This window comes from Anopheles bellator, chromosome 2 (assembly GCF_943735745.2).
Source record: "Anopheles bellator chromosome 2, idAnoBellAS_SP24_06.2, whole genome shotgun sequence".
NCBI lineage: Eukaryota > Metazoa > Arthropoda > Insecta > Diptera > Culicidae > Anopheles > Anopheles bellator.
Genome location: NC_071286.1, coordinates 68,316,537 through 68,336,246, shown reverse-complemented (window position 1 = coordinate 68,336,246; position 19,710 = coordinate 68,316,537). Strand labels below are relative to the sequence as shown.

The following is a 19,710-nucleotide window of genomic DNA, read 5'->3' as shown; positions in this document are numbered from 1 at the left end:
TAGTGGACCGGTGGACCTGTGTCTGCTAACCAGGGAAGATTAATTGAATTTCCCCAGTTCCCGGTCGCACTGGGTCGCTCAAGGACTTGCACCTCGCACTGTAAACCTCCGCCGCATAGTATCGCGATTTTTTTCCGAATCAACGGTACGCGTGTCCCATTCGTGATGGGGTAGGAAATTTTCTTCGACCCCTCAGTGCACGAATCACGCGATAAGCTAACCCCCCGTAACAGTTTCTCACTACAAATTGAGCCTCGGGATGTCGGGACGCACACACTTTTCCCGGTCAATGCCGGGTGTCGGTGGTTGCCCGACAATAAATAAATCATATTGTGTTCGCAACACCGTAAACCACATCGCACAGCCGCGCGTGTGTGGGCTGTGGAGCTAGTTCCACCGGATGCTGGCGTTTCGTGCGAGGCGACGTCTTCCAGAGTGGTGTTTGCTGTTGCTGCATTGCCAATGTAGCTTTTCCCCGCCAGCCAGCCAGCCAGCCAGCCAGCCAGCCAGCCAGACCAGCGTACAACCCGGACCACAAAGCTGCGATTTGATTTATGACTTCGAAGAAAGGGTGATAACCACCACCACCTAGCTCGGAACGCGCGGGGATGGTCCGATTGCCGCGGTGTGGAACCGTTAGTGCTGGGTGCATGTAAAAAATGGGTTATTTATTTATCGCTTTCACCACCACCGTACGGTGGCTATCATTTAGTAATGCTGACCGAATTGCGTGGACGAAAGGACGCCCGGCGGAAGAAGCTCGGTCGGTGCCCCACGCGGCTCCGTAACCGCCACACCGCCAGCAGCATCCGGTTCGATTCGCTTGCACGCATTACTGGGGCTCGCTGCCATTATTTATTTCGCTGTATCAGTTTAATGGATTCTGCCGATCGTTCCGTTGTTGCCGCTGCTGGGTTGGTAATGCAGGTGGACATCAGTCAGTTGGTCAGTTAAAGCCAAAGTCCCCAGCGAATAAGCCGCGCGCGCGTGTTGATTTAAGAGAAATGATGTTACAATTTCACGCATCAATCAATTACTGTGGCCGGTCGGAGATAAATACAGAGTGTGGTTCAACGACGCAAACATACGCCGCAATTAGTGACAATTAGTGTAATGCTATTTTTGCACCATTTTTACTCCGCGCCGCAATTCCGAAAGCGCGCGGATGGACCCCACGACGCGTATCACACTAATCATCAAAGGATCGATTCTTTTGAGCGTAAAAAGACTCAACAAAATATGAAGACACCCGGGGAGCAGGGCCACGTGTTGGCCGTGTGCGCGGTGGTAATGGCCCCCTAAGTGAAATCGAATTAATTGCTGGGGGTTTAATTAAATTGAAAATGGATATTCCTCAAATTTTTCCTGCCCATTGACTCGATTGATTGGGATTTGGATTTGAGTAATCATCGCCAGATGAGAGCCCATCAAACAGAGCCCGCAAGGCCGCCCGTTCCGGTCATTGTATTGTGCTGGTCAATTTTTACTCAGGGGCTTCGGATGGATACAACCCGGGGGAGGCACGCGAGAGTTTCCCGAATGAAACATAAATTGCATCCACCGCTAGGCCCCGGTGGCCTGATATCGGCTTGGCATCGGATGCGGGGAAACAAACGGAAGGTAGAAAGTTGGCGGTGTTTTTAATGATTCGTTATCTGAGCCCCCCCCCCCCCCGAACAACCGGCCCGGCCTGACCGGTGGCAGGATATGTTATCCTTTTCATGCCGACCTCTCGAATGAATAGCCACACACGCGTACGGCGCAGGGATGCTGCGTGTGTGGGATAACAAACGATTTTATGATTGATGATGTGGAATTAACGATTTTTATGATATTAATCTGTTAGTCGGCGGTCGAATGACTTATTACAGATGGTGTGGGGATTCCAATTATTTTATCATACATCGCACCGTCTCGCCATTCCCGCATGTGCTCCAGAATATGGCCAAGCTTTAATTTGCAGAACCTACCCGATTTCAGCTACTGTGTGATTGCATTTTAAGAATTTTATTTTTTGAAAACTCTTTTGCAATCATTCCTCGCACCGAACGGAAGCAAGGGTGCCAAATCGTTAGCAAACCCTTTCAAATATTTTGTTTTTAAAAATAATGATTTGGAATACATAATGAATCGCGCGGATGAATTATTTGCGCCACCGAGCTGACATCCAAGCCTTAATGCTGCGGTTAAATTCATGGCTCCCCAAATCGATGGGTGTGGAGAAGAAAACATCAACAATTTGTGAACTTTGACCCGCGCTAATGGAGCAAACGGCGCTGTGAACCAAAGGGCGGGACCCCATTAGAGGACGAAGAAGCATTACGCCACCACCGCGCGCAGCATAACGATATGCAAAACATCGATAACAATAATCATCGTTTATGTGATGGTGATGGTTGTTTTTGACAAGTTTGTTTTTTTCGCGAGTCAGAGAAGTGCGAAAACCCCACTATTATCAACCCCACGACCTCTCAGCACCAACACAAAAAACCAAGCGCCTTGGTGTGCGCTGCTGCATCGTCTCCTACCGCAACCGCCGAAAGCAGAGATGACAGAGGAAAGTTTTTGTTTTCGCAATAGTTTGGCGTCTGGAAAATGACGGAAGAAGCACAGGCAATGGTTTTCCCTTTTTTCCGTTCCCACCGTAATGTGTGTAATGAAGCTGACTTTGTGTGCGCGGGGTGGCAGAAGTCAAGCACCACAACCGCGCCATTCGAAAGCAATGGCATCAATTTCCGGCGCGAAATGCGAGGGACGGACGACGCGGTCGTTATTATTTTTTATTGGATTGCTGGCGGGTGGCGGCGGATCGACAAAAAAGGCTGCGAGCCGTTCGGAGCGCTCTCGCCCCGGTCTCGCGGCGTGTCACCATTTGTGCTCTCCTTCACGGTGGCAACTTGTTACGATTATTTCTTACGATACTCGAATTGGCTCGGGCACCCGGACGATGAATTCTACATCGCGTTTACATCGCCCCGAGAACGAGCTTATAACGGTTGTGTTATTGGCGCAAATGTTCCTTTTATTTTTCATAAGATTATAATTATGTGCCCTGCCCAGCAACAACATGCCGCAGTAAAAGTAATGAGCCCCCAAGTCGCCGTCTCGTCAATCGAGTGTCATTAGTAGAGCCGGAGGCGCGCATCCACCTCCAACGCAAAATGGTTCAGCATTTTTCGGTGTCCCCTTCGCGGTGTGCGGCAGCCGGGACCACTTGTCACGCTATGCTAACGAGCTTTTGTTTAGTATCAGAGCCCACCCCTCGATTCGCGATTAAAGGTGCAAACCCGCCGCCACCCGACCGGCGTCTGCCGGTCTGTCTGTCTGTCTGGCTGCCGATTGGTGACGAAAAACACGACACCAACCATCCGACCGACAACACACACGACGCCACTGGATCATTAGAAACGAACGAACCGCTCTATGTAAATTTTATGATTTTTAAGCACCGTGCTACAGACACAATAATACTTTCGGTTGTTCGGCGGCGTCGACTATTCCGCTGCGGTACGAGTCTCGGCCCCGACTCCCTGCGGAAGGAGCGGGCCGGTAACTTTATCCCGCCGGCCGGTGAAGATGAAAACATTTCCAAACGAGCTCATGGTTGACGACGGTGGCGGTGTGTGGTGCCTCTAGCTGTCTGTGTCTGGCACCTGGAAGGCCGCACCGCGTGAACGAGGCGCAAGGGAGCAACTAACCGCGTGGCCGTGCCGAAAGTACCGCCAACTACCATTAGGAATAATTCGGCAAGAAATTAACACTCACATTCGCACTGCGCCACCGGCCACGTGTCGTTGCTTTCAATAACGGAGGGCGACATTTCGAGCGTTTAAGTATCATCTAAAATAATCCTTCATTGTCGTTTGTGGGAAGCGACAACACATTAGACATAAAAGGTGCCGCGACAATGTTTGGATGGTTTCAAGTGGTTATTAAATCGTTTTGCACCAATCAAGCGTAGTTTTGAGAAAGTTTAGAAATTCGAGGAAATATCAACGTCACTGTAAGAGAATGATGAGAAGCTTCCTATGGATCGGCTTGAAAACGTGTACTCCGATTAAGATATCAATCTATCCTTAAAAATAGTGGAAGTTTACAGAATCATTATGCATTAACATAGAAATGATGAATTTTTTTTCAAAAACCGAAAAAGTCATTTAAAACCGTGCCAGAGCTGCACAAAAGACTTGACCCAACATTAGGATCACGTGGAAGGCAGAGCACAATCTGTTGACTAGCAATCCTTTTTAGAAAGAAAAAAAGCTTTCTTTTTACCGCTGCCAATGGTGAAAGTCAGCAGACCATCAGATGGATGAATCAGTTGCTAAAGTTCAAACAGATAACACTACCAATGTCGATTCGTCTCGTTTTTTGTTTGAGACACTCTCGTTACATTTTCCTCGGCACTTTGCTGACTCACAGAAGAAGCCCCAGTGATCAAACTTCGTCGCATCTATCCTCCCCATATCGAAAGGTCCTTTTCAGTAATGCTTTTTCTTCTTCCGTTTCGTTTCCATTGTAGCAACTGCACCAGAGCAAAACGATGGAAGGCTGCTCGGCGCCACTGGTCGTGAAGTTTGCCGACACGCAGAAGGAAAAGGACGCCAAGCGGATGCAACAGATGCAGTCGAACCTGTGGAACATTACCGGCATCAATCAGCCGATTACGCAGTCGGTAACGCCCCTGACCGCGACCGCCCATCCGAACCCACCGCAGCAGCAGACACCGTTCCTAGCGGCCGACGCCATCTCCCCGCCATTGACGCTGCTCCAGCAGCTGCAAGCCGTCGCGCAACAGCAGCAACTCCTGCAAGGTGCGTTACGCCGCAGCATCCCGATCCCTCCCGATGGGTGAATCCGCCCCGGTTTCTTACGAATTACTTAACGAATTGAAAGTCACGCACGGCGCAGCTCCTCTGGGAACGAAGCGTTGAGCCACGTCAGCTAGCGCCCCGTTGTGCGGACCGTGGCATGTGTATTTGAATAATGTATTTCACTTTTCTGACGGCCCGCCACCGGGTGTGAAAAACATGAAACTCTACTTTTAGTACACGCCGGCCACGGGAAGAAGATTAGAGTGCTCCCGTTTTTCCGCTCGTTCCCAATGTCCCAACCATCGGATTTGGGCCGTTTTCGAAATCGAGCTCTCGGGAAGAGGAACCCAGGATATGGGATGCATGCCTTCAATTATCTGCCACCAAAAGCCCCAAAGCTCTGCTACTAAATCAACCTTTACTGGTCGGCGGTCGGCGCAATCTTTGCCTAATGTCCCGTGACCAGTGACAGCAGGTTAATCAAACAAATCATTCGCCTTAATCGATTTAATCCACTAGGCGGCACTATAATGAACAGCCGTCGTGGCCCATCGTATCCTGCCGAACCCCCGAAACGGACGGCTCTCGGTTACATAATTACCTGTTTCTAAATTCCTTTTTGCCCGCCGGGCCCGAAAAGGACGACCAGCCCAACCAACCAACCAACCGTCGACGTAGGTCGCACAGAGAGTGAGAGAGCGATTGTAGGGTGGTCTACATTAGTGGCGAGATTTTATCGTCGCAACCGGGGAAGCGCACCTTTGATTCCGACACGGAACCGCACCGGCCTCGAACATGCCGGGACATTTTCACACACAGTAATGCGACACTGTGTCACAGACGGTTAACGCACACATTTGCGCGGTGGCGGGCGTTGAAAAGGCGCAAAATGAGGCCCAGGTCCACGCCGGGTTCCGGTCCGGTACGGTAGCGGTTAGTCGGCGGACCTTCATTAAAACAAGGCAATTGCTGAAAGCTGCTCAGCAGCAGCAGCACTCCTTCGGTGGTAGCGTAGCGGCAAATCAGTGCCCAGCTCTCTCTCGTTATGACCGCTCGCGTCGACAAGCGAAGGACTCTACGGGGGACACACAGGACGGAAACGGACGGGAACACAACGTAGCGTATAGCAGTCATCAAAAGCCCGTCGCCCCTAAATGGGAATTAGAAATGATTTAATATCCTCTGCGTGTCCACCGACACCGTCCGGGGTTGTCCGACAGACTCTGGGTCTGGGTTGAACGGTCGACCGAAGTGAAGCAGGAGTTGTTTTAAGAGAAAAATCCTAACACACTGTGGAACAGTCACTGGTCACCCGAAGAGAGGGCCTCGTTGCTACATTCCATTTGTGTTCGGCGGCCGAATGGCGAGGGCATTGGCGGGTTTGGTTGGTGGTGTCCCACCAGTTTTGTCACCGGTGTTCAGCCGATGTCGTCGCGCAAGTTTTTCGCTGTTCAATGGATCATAAATAAACGAATTTAACGCCCGTCACGCACGTGCACACTCGCAGCCGGTGGCCGCTTGGCCGGGCGTCTCAAGAACACTCTGGGCAGAACGTGTGTAGATGACCAGCGGGTCTCGCACCACAGCAAAGGGCGTCTCACATCGAAAGGAAAGAAACACCACCTTGCCACCGCCGTTTAGCAGATTGTGACGAAGATGAATGGGTTTTCGGGGAGGTTTTGCGTGGATGATTGTGTTCCTAGAAGGATTAGCTAACGGTAGTATTTTCTCTCATTTCTCTCTCGGGAAACCCTCACCTTCGGACGGGCGGATGCTGCTGCACGGATGGATGGCCACACGCAGGACTAAGCGCACAGACTGACACGACCTCCGCCACTGCTGCCGCCAACCTTCTAGGACCTCTTTCGATGCAGAACCTGGTGACGCTGGCCGCAATGGCGCAACCGTCGCTGCAAACTGCGGCCGCAGCAGCTGCCCAGACACCGGTCTCGGCCATCAGCAATGCAGCGACATCCTTGTGTAAGTATCAGCTGCAACCGACCACCGGCGCACCGGTGATTGACGCATAATGGGGACGATGCATTTTTCAGTGGGACCGTGAGCCACCGCTGCCCCCCGGGTGACCGCGTACCCGATTTGCCAGCATCATTTATGCACCATTTTAGTGTCGTAATTAACGCCATTCGGATCGACGTTTGACGCAGCGCTTCCGGTTCTCGGCGGAAGAAGTTTCAACGCAGCTGATTTACTTTATTTGTTAATGTTTTGTGCCACAAATAAGTAAAATATTGGCCCGAGTGAGAGAACGCTACGGAAGCAGTGAAAAGTGCATCGTCGCCCTCTCATGCATAGTTTATGCCGACGGTAGGCCATCGGGTGGGAGGCCTAATCCGGCTTTATCTTCCGCCCAAAACGACCCGACAGGGGATCGGTGAGCGATAAACGTAAAGAGCCCGCTCTAAAGTCTGAGAGTAAAGTTTGCACTAGAGTTCTTAAAAAGTACCGTCCGGCCAACTTTGGCCGCTGGCAGGGATGCGTGCCACGGGTCCTGGAAAATGGATATGATTATGATACAACTTATACCGCCCCGTAGAGGATCAGTTCGCAGCCAGTTCATTCGGGACCTGCCGACGGCCGGGTGGCTACACAAATAATCCCGCCACATCCCGAGTGGATGTGGCAAAAAGCGTGAAGATCCTTCTTCAAGTGAACATTACGATGGCGACCACTCCCTTGGACGGCGCTCCCCCTGTGTTGTGTCGGCCGAGGGTGGGATGTATAACTTTTTACGACAACGGTTCCGTTGCGGCCGGTCGAATATCAATCCGCCGCTTCCGTGACTCCTGTCCCCCTCGGGGTCGCAGTGGACCCGCCAGAGTACGCCAGATGGGGGGGAGCACAAAAAAGGAAAATTAATATCGAAGGCGCGCTCGTGGAAATTGACGAACACCGGGGGACCGGTCGAGCAAAATCATAGCACACCAGCACCACCACCAACAACAATGTCCCATTAAAACAGTCGTAAAAGTTATAAAGATGAACGATTTTACTTTTATCTGTTTTATGGCTTCTTCACCTGTGCGCGCGCTCTAGGCCTCGCCGGTGTATTCCACGGGGTCCGTTCGACTTCCGTGCCGGGATGCATCGTCCGCCCCTCGCCCCTTTGTTGTCCTTCGCCCTCTGGTGCTGGAAAGCTTGTTGCTTGTTGCCAGTAATGGACGATCGCAATCATCCTCGGTTCCATAAAAGTGCTCCTTGTCGAGGCAATAAACGATTTTATGATCACACCGAAATGGATTCGCCAACTGGTGGACTCGCCTCAGCGCCGCCGTCGCTCTTGCTGGCCCCGACAGGATAGGACAGTGTATAGTCCGAGCCCGGGCGGGCTCCCCTCTTCCTGGCTAGGAAACGACGCTGGCCCGACACCCGCGTACCTGCGCGTAATATTAAATTAAATTAGTGTCGATTTCTCGAACCCTTCATGAAAATCGCGTTGGCCTGAACTTGCCCCGAAAATGGAGGGGGGCCAATGGCCAACAGGGTGAATCAAGGCGTGAAGAGGAACAAATTAATTTCGCATTCCCTTCAGCGCCACTTCCGGAGTTTTAGAGGGTTTTTTTTTCTAGCAGTCCGAGCACAACCAACCGGCAAACCGGCTTCCTTCCGGTTCATGGTGTCTCATCAATCCCTGTCTCTCTCTCTCTCTTTTTCGCTCCATCTCTTCTTGGCTACCGTCATCGTCATCAACAACCAACATCCGCGATTGTTGTCGCCCATTCTGTGTCACGAATCCACGCGCGCACCCTTTAAACTGTTCCGCTTTTTCCCGATCTCCTCGCACAGCCGGTCTATTAGGGAAGACAGCGACGTCAGGTGAGCCCCACTTCCGTTCTTCAGCCCGTTTCCCGCGAATGCGACCGGCTTTTCTTTCCTGGACTGGGTCTTAGTTTTCTTTGCATATGCGTTTGTGGCTGCTAACGGTTGTTTCCCTTGTATACGATATGATACGACGCGGAGTGTTTCCTTTTTTGCACTGTTTGTTCGCCTTCGGTAGCGCTTTGTGGAGTTTTATTGTTTCTCTTATTTCCAATCAGCTTGTTCGGAGGGAAGCATTAACCATTACTATTGCGTGTGTAAGTTTGACTTGCGTGTAGATTTCTGACAGCATCGGTGCATGTAACCTGTTCCGACTGTTTTTTTTTCTTTCTTCTGATATTTTACCGTCATTAACCACTTTGGCTTACGTTTTGATAACAATTGTAGTCTTAAGCGGGTGTGCAATATGTTTTCGGACAACATTACTTCCCCCCTCAGAGCAAGGGAGAGGGAGAAAGATTGCATGGCCATAGTATTTTGCAGACTTTCCACGCATCACCGGTAGCAGTAGAGTGTCTAATCTGATTCGAATTTTATTAAATGTAACGTTCACCACTCACCGGAGACCCACAAGGCTGAAAATTTAATCAGGTCCCGTACCACAAACCCTTTTAAAAGTGTTGAAAAATTAAAATGGCAATAATTATTCGCCCGCGTTGCCCTCTCGTCCACGTTCGCGCATCGTTTATGCGGCTGTAAAAAGGTAAAAGTGAAGCAAATTGCCGTTTCTGTCACTCGGGATACTGCATCGACTGCGAGGCTTAACGTGAACTACCGACTCAAAGGTTCGCGGACAGGATGTGTAAAGTATAACTCGATATAAACCCGGCCTGATTGCCGGAGGGGAGCCACCGTCATCGCCACCATCATCATCACCCGGCTCGCAGTTGCGCACCAATTCCGGTCACCGGCCACCGATCCGTCATAATGTGTATGCTGCTGCCTGCCAAAGGATCCCCAAAGCGCGCCTGTGCGTGGTGTACCACCACCCCCGGTGGTTGCATATGATGAGGGGCACACGACACGATGCGCACTCTTCACCGGCCCCGCACACACCACGTGTCATACACCGCAGCGCTGCGGTGCGAAAGGAATGACCACTCTCGCTAAATGAGTGGAAAAACGCGCGGAAACTTCATAAAAATTTAATTAGCTCGCCGTATGGGGTGGGTGTCTCCCCGGTTTTCGCTCGAATCCGGACGAACTGCAATCGACGCGTGATTCGGTCGATATCAGGGGCGCGCATCAGGGGGAGATTTCGAACATCCGAACAGACTGAGTCCACCTGAATGATAAAACGGGGTTTGGCTCAATTCGAGGAATATGTAATTATTTTTCCTCGTTATTTAGAACCTAATGCAGCGGTAACGCGAGGATAATAAATTAATTTGTACAGCATTAACAAGGTTACACACATCCTTGTTCCGAGCAGTGCGCACCAATCACTATCGGACCGGGTAGCACTACTGACTGCTGGTTTCAAACTAACCTACGCTGAGTGTTTATCATTAACGCATGAACCTTAATATGGCAGTGTGTATTCGATTTGCCTTTCAGCTTTTTTCTTTATTTTCTAACAGATCAATAGTAGTTGTAACGAGACAAAAACATGAACATAAAATAGCATCAAATAATTATTCAATTACATATTGAACAGTAGCCAACGGTTGAGTGCATGTTAAAATGTGAATCTTTTTCGTAGCTTCGTTGTACTTTCACTACTCTACCAACAATATAATCCGTTTGTTCGATTCGTTCGCTCCTTTTTCTTGGTAATGACTCTCCTTTATTGGCGCTTTGTTACTGCTGTTTGTTTGGAAATGGCGTTTATGTTTTGAAAAGTTCTTTCGGAATGACGATATCCATTTTTCGATACTAAAACTGAGTCGAACGTGTTTGATTTGCCTTTTGCCTGGTTTCTCAGTAGCTTTGCCGTCATCGAACAACAAACAAACAAACCCTATCATCATCGCCTCAATGCTTCTTGTTCACTAATCGAAGTGGTACTCTTCTTTGCGTTTTGCGCTGTCATTTCATCCTCCTTCCGGGCCGGAACAGGGACTACCGGAGCGGAGACCGCCACCAGCCTGACATCATACGCCGCCTTACCGCAGTTTGGCTCCGCCGCAGCCACTGCAGCATTCACCCCGACGCCTTTAACTACACCGACGCTAGCGCAAGCGGCGGTGGCAGCCGCTGCCGGAAAGCAGATCGAAGGTACGTTTGCATGGCCAAGCCGACACCCCGCGCCTGCGCATGGCTGCAGCTTAAGATTTCACCGGTGCTTGCGAATGTGGTTTCCCGGCTTTCGCTAGCGTAAAATACTCCTCGGATGGGTGGACAGTAAAAGCCTTTCCGGATTTTTTTTTTTTGGTTTTCGTGACACATCCGATCTCTACATTCAAAGCCCTGCCCTGTCACCGTGAGCCAAGTGTTAATTCATGTTTTTTCTGCCTTTCATCTTTCTGCTCTCTCTCGCCCACCGATCATCACGCGCCACAGGACCGGAAGGTTGCAATCTGTTTATCTATCACCTGCCACAGGAATTCGCCGATACTGATCTGGCGTCGACGTTCCTTCCGTTCGGTAACGTTGTGTCAGCGAAGGTGTTCATCGACAAGCAGACGAACCTATCGAAGTGCTTTGGTTTCGTGTCGTTCGACAATGTGTCGTCGGCCCAGGCCGCCATCCAGGCGATGCACGGTTTCCAGATCGGAACCAAGCGGCTGAAGGTGCAGCTGAAGCGCTCGAAGGACGCCTCGAAGCCGTACTAGGAGTTGGAACAGCTGGCGGCAACAGTGAACGCGCGGCTCCTTCGGTGCTGTGCCGCTGCCGTCGCCACCGCCACCGCCACCATCATCGCAAGCGCAACAATCAATCGACGAACCATGGCCAACACTAAGAACCACAGCATCATCACCATCCCCACTACCACCAACGACCTCTTGTTCAGCGGCAGTTCCACGGTCGGCCAAGGAACGACCAAAGTCACCAGTCCGTCCTGAGGAAGGCGAATCCGGACTGCGGAGACTCTCCCGTGTACGAAGCTGGCTGCAGTGGTTCACCGTTCGTTCCTCCATCCGGTCCGGTAATGTAGAGAGAGCAGCAGAGCGCCCGCCAATGGTGAAAAGAGCAAGCGAACCAACACCATCACGCGGGCCCAACGGATCTCCAGAACGATCACCGAGAGAGCTACTGGAACATAATGTTATGTTTTGAATTTTCGGACTACACCGCGCAACGTACAGACGCGCGTATACCGGACCTAGCATATCTAAATTTTTAGTTCGTCCCTCATCCTTGTTTGACGATTGTAACTGCGAGTTACCGAATGATCGCCCAGACAATGTGTGTGGTTTTGCGCGTCTAAGCTTATACTTAGTGTTCTTACTGGCGGTAAATGCTATTTAGTTTCAAACAAAACGTTGTAGGACAACGCACACACACACCAAGAGGCCATACGAAGAAGGTGAAAGTTAGTTATTTTTGCAAACTCATGCAAACCATGAGGCAGCTTGTGCGAACCGACGACTGGTGGTTGGGTTGGTTTTGGACTGCTTTTCAAAAGGAAAAGATAACTGTTTTACCACAATGCTTACGATCCCCGCAGATCTTTTTTTTGTTTTTTGGCAGAGTCCTACTCATGGATGGGAGTTTTTTTTGTCGGTTTTTCTTATATCATTTTTCAATTTGCTTTAGTTTGGATTCGTTATGCTTGAATTATTGTTTAACCATTTTTATATCTCGTTTTCATCCACTACGTATTTTGATCCCTACCAATATCGTTAAACCAATATTACTTATTGTACTGGAACTTTCACTGTTTAAGTTACGCAATCGGATACCAGAAGGTTGAATGTTTTCCGTGCATCGCACGTTTGTCATCATTTTGCAGAGGAAAGTATTTGCAAGCTTTTTCGAGGCAGAGACACATCATTCAATTGTTTTATTACCATATTTCCTTATCCTTAAATGCGCTGAACGTATAAACTGTTGGTTTTTAACATTTAGAACGTTGCGGAAAAGTACGCAACATGTTTCCCTTAAAACTGGGGAATTAAATTGCTTATATTTTATTCTTATTGATAGTTTATTTTTCTTTTTTTTTATTCTAAATCACCTCCCTCATTAAACGAGGACGCGCATTAGTTTGAAAAATAGTTCAAAACTAGTCTACAAAACTAGGGAGGCACATTCGTATGCAACAGAGTGGTGCAGTCGAGAAGATAGAATGTTCCGAAAGGCTTGCGTTTGGATAAGTGTGTGTAGGCGAATGGCAAGTTATTTTTGTGATTTCCCATTTGCTTTAGAAGGAAATCTTGGGTGTTGACTGTTATCTTAAAGATAATTGACCGAACTCTGTGAAGGTGGGGAAGGTGTTAGTAGTGTAAGGCACAGACAGAGGTCGCACTGATAATACCGAAGGATCAATGTTTGTTCGATGTTTTTCGTACTTACCGTACTGTGTACCATCTCTGTACTATGCACGTTTACCGGTTTCATTTGTGTATGGTGTTGCTGTAACTTTTATAGCCAAAACTGCAACGAACAAACAGCAAAGCTCACTCACAGATTAACCAGATTAAACCACACACTTTGCCATGCAAGATGTAGCTCATTTTAGGCGACACAAACTAGCGGTTCGAGTGAGTTGATAGCAGCACGTGCGAGAATGTAGGGCAAACGGAAAACAAACACTCAACTGTGTGTTGCTTACTTACGTAGGACTATTTATGTGAAATTGGATTAAATGTCACTTATTCATTCATGCATTCAATCTTTGGCTCTATCACTTTCGCATCGTCTGTTACTCTATCATTAGGTGTGTCAGGTGCTGATAATTTTTTTCCTTCCTTCCACCCTTTAACACTCCTAAAAATCAATTCTGTCATTCTCGTGCCCCTTCTTTGGTGGACGAAACGATGCCGATTTTGGTTTGCTTTCCCGGGCTTATGTTTAATTTGTTTTTATTTGTAACTATTGTACTAATTAGTTGAATTGATGGAAACGGAGCTTGTCCAGGGCTAGTAGCTGAATGTCGTGCAACCACAATCGACCACTCCGCTTTCGTGGTTCATATTGCAAAATTCCATCCACCACCAGCGGGCGGTTGGACGGCGCAAGTTGGTACTGAATTGCTAGTGGCTTGAGGGCATGTGGCTACACTACGATGAAACGATTATCATCCCGCGTCCAGGCGCCCAGTTTGTGGAGCTTTGCACCACTGCAGAGTCGCGGGGAGTCGTGATGCCGAACAGAAATTTCCACTGTAATTAGGGTTTATGTCCTCGTGATGTGTGCCATCATGATTCGGTGTTTATTAGACAAAATACGCGCAGCTGGACGCTATCAATTTTCATAAGCGCAGTATTAGCGCAATATGAGTTATCGCGCGAACCGCGAACCGGTGGCGGCGAAACCACCGGTGGTTTACATCCGATGACCCACTGCTGAAGCGGTTATTAGTAAGATGCAAATGATCAAACAACTGCGGAAAACTGGGTCGCCAGCGGCCGCCTGGGACAGGCTGGTGGACGCGATATTGCACTGTGGAGAGCGTTAACCCGTGAACTTCGACCTCACATTCGAGCGACCCGCAAGCCCTAATTCGACCCATAAGGTGTGAATGTGAATGAGTGAACGATAGTTACCTCTGATTTAAACTCATTGATTATGATTAATTATTTCATTATGTAAATCCGACACGACACGGGGACCGGCACGATTGCACGCACTCGGTGCGCTTCGCCGCTCCACAGCTAGTTCAATTACAATTATTTACCTAATTGAAGCCATCTGCCATTCTGCTGCTGTGGAACCGTCACACAAGCCGTTCATCACCGGGCTGGCCGGATCGACCACAGTTTCATTCGTAACTAACAACATTAAAGACAGCTCAATATTTGATCCGTCGAGGCTGTCGCGATACGCGCCCTCGCATGTGTGTTGTGCTTTTAATTTCTAATTAAAACTGCACAATCAATCACAATACGCCAAATCTATTTATCTGTTAGCTTATGTGTAACCAACGTGCAATCCCGAGTGGATGTGAACCCCACCGTCACGAAGCTTTGCCAATTTTGCCGTCCACCGTTCAGCTTCATGCATTCAATCGACCATTTGGTTCCTTACTTACTCCAACCATAATGCAAAATGATACTCCATAAACTGGGTTCCTGGTACGGCCGGTAGTGCTACAAACCGTAATAATGACTGAATAATGTTTAAAAGTGAGAGCTATGGGCAGTGGATTAGTGGACACGACACGTAGCTTACTGCAATTACAAAAGCTGTGTGAATCGGGAGTGTATCGGTCGCTAGCAAAATTAAAAGGAGCACGGGACACGCGTACAGCTGCGTGCGTAGAAGCGTACTAAACACGGCGCGTGAGTGAGTGTTCTGGTATACAACTGTAAGTGTAGGATAATTCAATTTTGGATGAACCCAGATCAGAACCACGGGGTGTAGGAACTCAAACGTAGTTCACCTTCACCACCACCATTATCATCATCATCATCATCATCGTCGTCGTTGTCGTCATTAGTAAACTGTACAGTGTAAATTTGCAGTATGTTGCAAAGTATGGGCGCACGCATGCGAACCAGTCAGGCAGCGTCGCATTATAAACGGCAGAAACCAAATTTATTTGTATAAATATTAAACTCGTCAATAAGGTACGTTTTTTTTCTCAATCGAAAATGTAGTGTGTAAATGTTTCGCTGTTTATCCGTGCCGTGCGAAGGAGAGAGGTCTTATGTCGTAGCCGAACCATTGGTAGTGATTAGTTTAACATGCTTTATACCAACATGTTTACGAGTTTTTGTTTTGTTTGCCACCCATTGTAGAAGATTTTCGTTTCTTTTCCATTTTACTTCCACTTATGTTGTTCTCAGTTGTGGTAGTGCGTAAGTTTTTGTAGTGCTAATGGGAGAGACAACTGTTCTCCATACACAATCCACACGTGTTTGTGTCGCACCACCGGTAATCGGTGCTCTCGTAGTGTTTCAAAGAGTTATTGTCCAATGTGTTACGTGTGGCGACCGAAAGCACCCGAGAAGAAACTGGGAACGAAAGTTGAACAATGGAGAAAAAAATGGTTTTGCTCCCTACGAAAGAGTGTATGCCAATTTTAATTTGTTTCCAATCGTTTAGCAAGCGTTCTTTCGCACTCCGTTCGTCAAAAGGCAAAAGGAGAGCCAACAATGAGGTGAGAGCGAGCTTCGGTTTTCTCACCGCGTGGTTGCGTAATGTATAAAACAAGAAAAAAGTCGGACTTTTCCGGACGCGCATCAGAAACAAAATTATAAATTAGATTAACGCAGCAAGAAGAAGTCGCACACAGAGGGTAGAGAAGACAAACACAGACAAAGAGAGAGAGAGCGATAAGTGAAACACTAAATGTGCCAGTTTATAGGAAAACCTAAGATGAAAACAGAGAAAAAACGAAAAAAGAAGCATCAAACAGTGAAACAAACACAGAGGAAGCAAAATCATTCACACAGCGTCGTGGCAGAAGTCAGCGTGGACATTGTGAAAAAGTCTATTAGTGAAAAAGAAACGAAATTCGATTTAACAAAAATGGGATACACAGATGAGAACGATGATGAAAAGAGAAAAGAAGAAAAACTTAACTATATATTATATACACTAGGTACTTATATATGAATATATATATATATATATATTATATACATCGGAAGGAGATACTGCGATGCGGACGAGTGTCGTATAGAAAAAGATGTGTATTCGTGAAGAAAGAGGAGTAAAGCATCCCAATTGTTTCCTTTTCGAGAGTCGTAAATTGGGCCTTTCTTCTTTTCCCGTCTGTTTTTTTTGTTTCGCGTTTTGAACAGCAAAGAGCGCATCGTTCGGTGGTTTCGAGAGTTAATAGCAAATAGCCCTTCACTTCCGGAAATTGCGTTCTCGGTGTGCGAAGAAAAAATTTTTCACCGACTTTTTTGTTTTGTGTATAATATCTTTTGTTCCATTTCCATCTCCGGCCTCGTTTTGAAACGGTTTGATTTGCTGAAAAAAGCAACCCAAAATCTTGTTGCAGCCCCGGGTGGTGGTGCGTGCTGCTTTATTCCACAATCACTCCACGATTCCCCCACAAACTTTGCCCCGAAAGCACCAAAGGCATTCGGTGCCCTAGCTGAGGGTTTTGCGAGCCCTGGAGCTCAAGATATCCTTTAACTTTTTCACCATAACCCAGGCGCCGGAAAATAAAAGAAAACAAAATTCCAATACCAATCAGCAATCGGAGACCAGCTTAGAGGAGCGACGGACCCTCGGATAATGCGTCCTTTTCTAAACCTTTTTGTTTCGCTTTTGTTTACGTCCCGTTACGTTTCCGGTTCCAACGGCTGCCATTTCCGGTGTTTCCTTTTCCCCGGTAGGGTCGCGGTCAAACAGAGAGGAAAAATCGAACCATCCAAAACTTCTTTGCTCCTTCTTCTTCTGCTGCCACCTTCTGTACGGTTCTTATTATATGTTTACTTTGAAATTTGATAAGAATAAACTTTTTTCTTTTTTGGTAAGTGAACTCGTGAAATCACAAAATGAAAAGGATGCGAATTGTTGTTGTGTTTCTTTCCCCCTGTCCAGTCTGCTGCCCATTGTCCGTGTGGTCAAAATCGCTGCCCGCACCGGGAACGACGATCAGAACGAAAGAAACGTTACCGGAGCTTGTGAAACCATCATTCGAATGTCTTGGCAAGATGATTTCACCGATGCGGCGCGTCGTCAGGTCGTGTCCTTATTTGCACAACCGAGAACGATCGAAAAGGGAAGCGCAAAGTGGACGACACGGTACGGTAGGAAGCCATCGCAGAGCACCAGGACTCGGCGCCTCCACCGTCAGTCTTCACTGATGGCCATCGTCACCGGTTCGCTGATTTGGTCTCCGAAATGGAAGATGACAGAGTTTCCAAGCCCGCCGCTCGGCGTGGCGCGTGCTTTCTCAGATCGGATATTGAAACTATCTATTATTCTTCAATTAGCCCTGACACCAGGCCCGTTTGCGCCTCGGCAAACTGTCACTGCCTCGAAGACATCAGAGGCCAGGACGATCCTTGCTGTTTGAAGAAAGCGGATGGCAAGAAGGACGGCCCGGACCGGCGCCACCAAAGCTCGGTGAGGTGTTCATTTGCATAATCACTAAATTAGTTCACCGATGGACTGTTATTGCTCCTTCGCATTCGGCAGAAGAAGATGCTCACCCAGGCTGGCCGCATGCTGTCTTTCGCTGCTGATGACGGCAAATGGCGCAGGTTGGCGTGATACCGGGCCACACTCTCGGACCATGCTTCCTCGCTGCTAACGACCACCGCCTTTGAGCGTAATTGCTCTGGCCACGCCGTTATTATGAGTGCTTTATTGGATCGGACCGGAAAAGCCTGCCCGTTCTGGAGGTGGTGAACTTTTAATTACTCGCCGCCTTCACGTCCATCTCGAGGGCAGCTTTGTGGTGGGCATTTCGTAGCAACAAACAGGCCCCACTAAGGGCTACCCGAATCGAGTTGTAAAATTTCGCGTTCTTTAAGGCCAATGGCTCATATCACTTCCAACATGGCCATGACAAACGATGATCTATGATTCATTTCGCCATATCTAAATGTAAAAAAAAACAACCAATGTTGGGTAAGTTTGGTAGCAAAAACGAGTTTCAGAGCAACAAAGAACGTCTCTTTCCTTAAGCTACGGGTAGTTTTTCCCGATTTTCAACGATCCGTAAAATGAGCCGTCCCCATGCTTTGGCCCTCGGGAACGGGGAAGCCACTTGATGCTTTGTTTTATCGCCCTGTCACGTGAGATAATTTCTGCCATTTCAAGACATTTTAATGACCTTTTTGTGTGGTGACACCCCATGCCTGCACACCGGGGTCTGTTAGCGTGTCATCTGGTGAGTCTAGTCAGTGCCGGATCTTTCCCTAGTTACCGAGAATCCCTCGGTTAATAGCCTCTGTCGTTCGTGTCGCTCGAAGCGTCAGCTTTCGACCCCATTTCGAGTCACGATTAATGATGATAAGACGTCCTCCTCGCGACGTAGAAACTAACTGGAAAATGAAACGCTCTCCAAGTAATTTTTGCTTCCCAGCCCGATTGGCCGCGTTGGTTTCCTTGGCCACCACTAGCTGTGACATCGTTCGGTCATGTGCGATCCTTAACTACTATCGGTAATAAATTTGGCATAGTTAATCCTTATTTTTCAGCGCGTACACGAGTATATAAAAGTTTTCCTCGTGTTTACTTTATCAAAGTGTGTTCATTATGTTTCAAAATTAATTCAAACTATTGAGCACCTGTAATGGTGCCACCAGAGCAATATGCTAGGAACTTTGCCCCATTATACAACCTGCTAGCGTCGTTCTCCTCTGTCTCTGAAGCTTCTGCGTTGATGACCATCGATTGGCTATTCAACATAGTCCTTCTTTTTGCCCGCCTGATGAATATTTAATGCGGAAGTAACGCACCGTGCACCGTTCATGTTATGCTCTGTTCGGAAAAGGATACGGATAGTGGAGAACTCATGGTGGGCACCAGCGGTTCGCTGGTCTTTCCCGGGGGGTAGCTATTGAAATGAGGTCGCGTGGGTCGAGGGCTGATGATTAAATGTCGTGACGGGACGTCGTTAAGACCGGCGGACACACGAAACGCAAGGATGCAACCGAACGCAATTAATGTACCCCTGCGGGGCCTCGTTCGCGACACCGGACAATGGCTATTAGTGCGGACGTACGTAGTCCCAGGCCTAGGGACGGGTCTTCAATAAACTATTGTCGATAATTTTGCCGCGACAGAATGGTGGGAACCTTGCATCGCTAGTTCTGATCGATTTATTAAACTCGACGCTTCCGGTATCGTACTTCCGCTCCGATCTAAAAGCGAACATCAAACAATATGGGTAATCGATAAATTTTTCATTTATAATACCGACCCACGTAACACGAAAGGCGCACGAAACACAAGAGGTGCGTATCCTTTGTTCTGCACACGAAGTTTAATTACTGCGGAAGACCTTTCATAATTTCATGGTTTTCCTTTGGCTAGTATTTCGATC

General features: G+C 48.3%; 1 protein-coding gene across 1 annotated transcript in view; it reads left to right on the top strand.

Annotated features, from left to right (window-relative positions):
- Nucleotides 1–11,774, top strand: part of LOC131211399 (CUGBP Elav-like family member 2) — a 103,583-nt gene extending 91,809 nt beyond the window's left edge. Inside the window, exons 6-9 of the mRNA XM_058204841.1 lie at nt 4,523–4,814; nt 6,618–6,794; nt 10,710–10,868; nt 11,154–11,774. Coding sequence (XP_058060824.1) covers nt 4,523–4,814; nt 6,618–6,794; nt 10,710–10,868; nt 11,154–11,425 — 900 coding nt within the window. The 3' untranslated portion in view covers nt 11,426–11,774. The remainder of the gene's footprint in view (nt 1–4,522; nt 4,815–6,617; nt 6,795–10,709; nt 10,869–11,153) is intronic.
- The last annotated feature ends 7,936 nt before the right edge of the window (nt 11,775–19,710 follow it).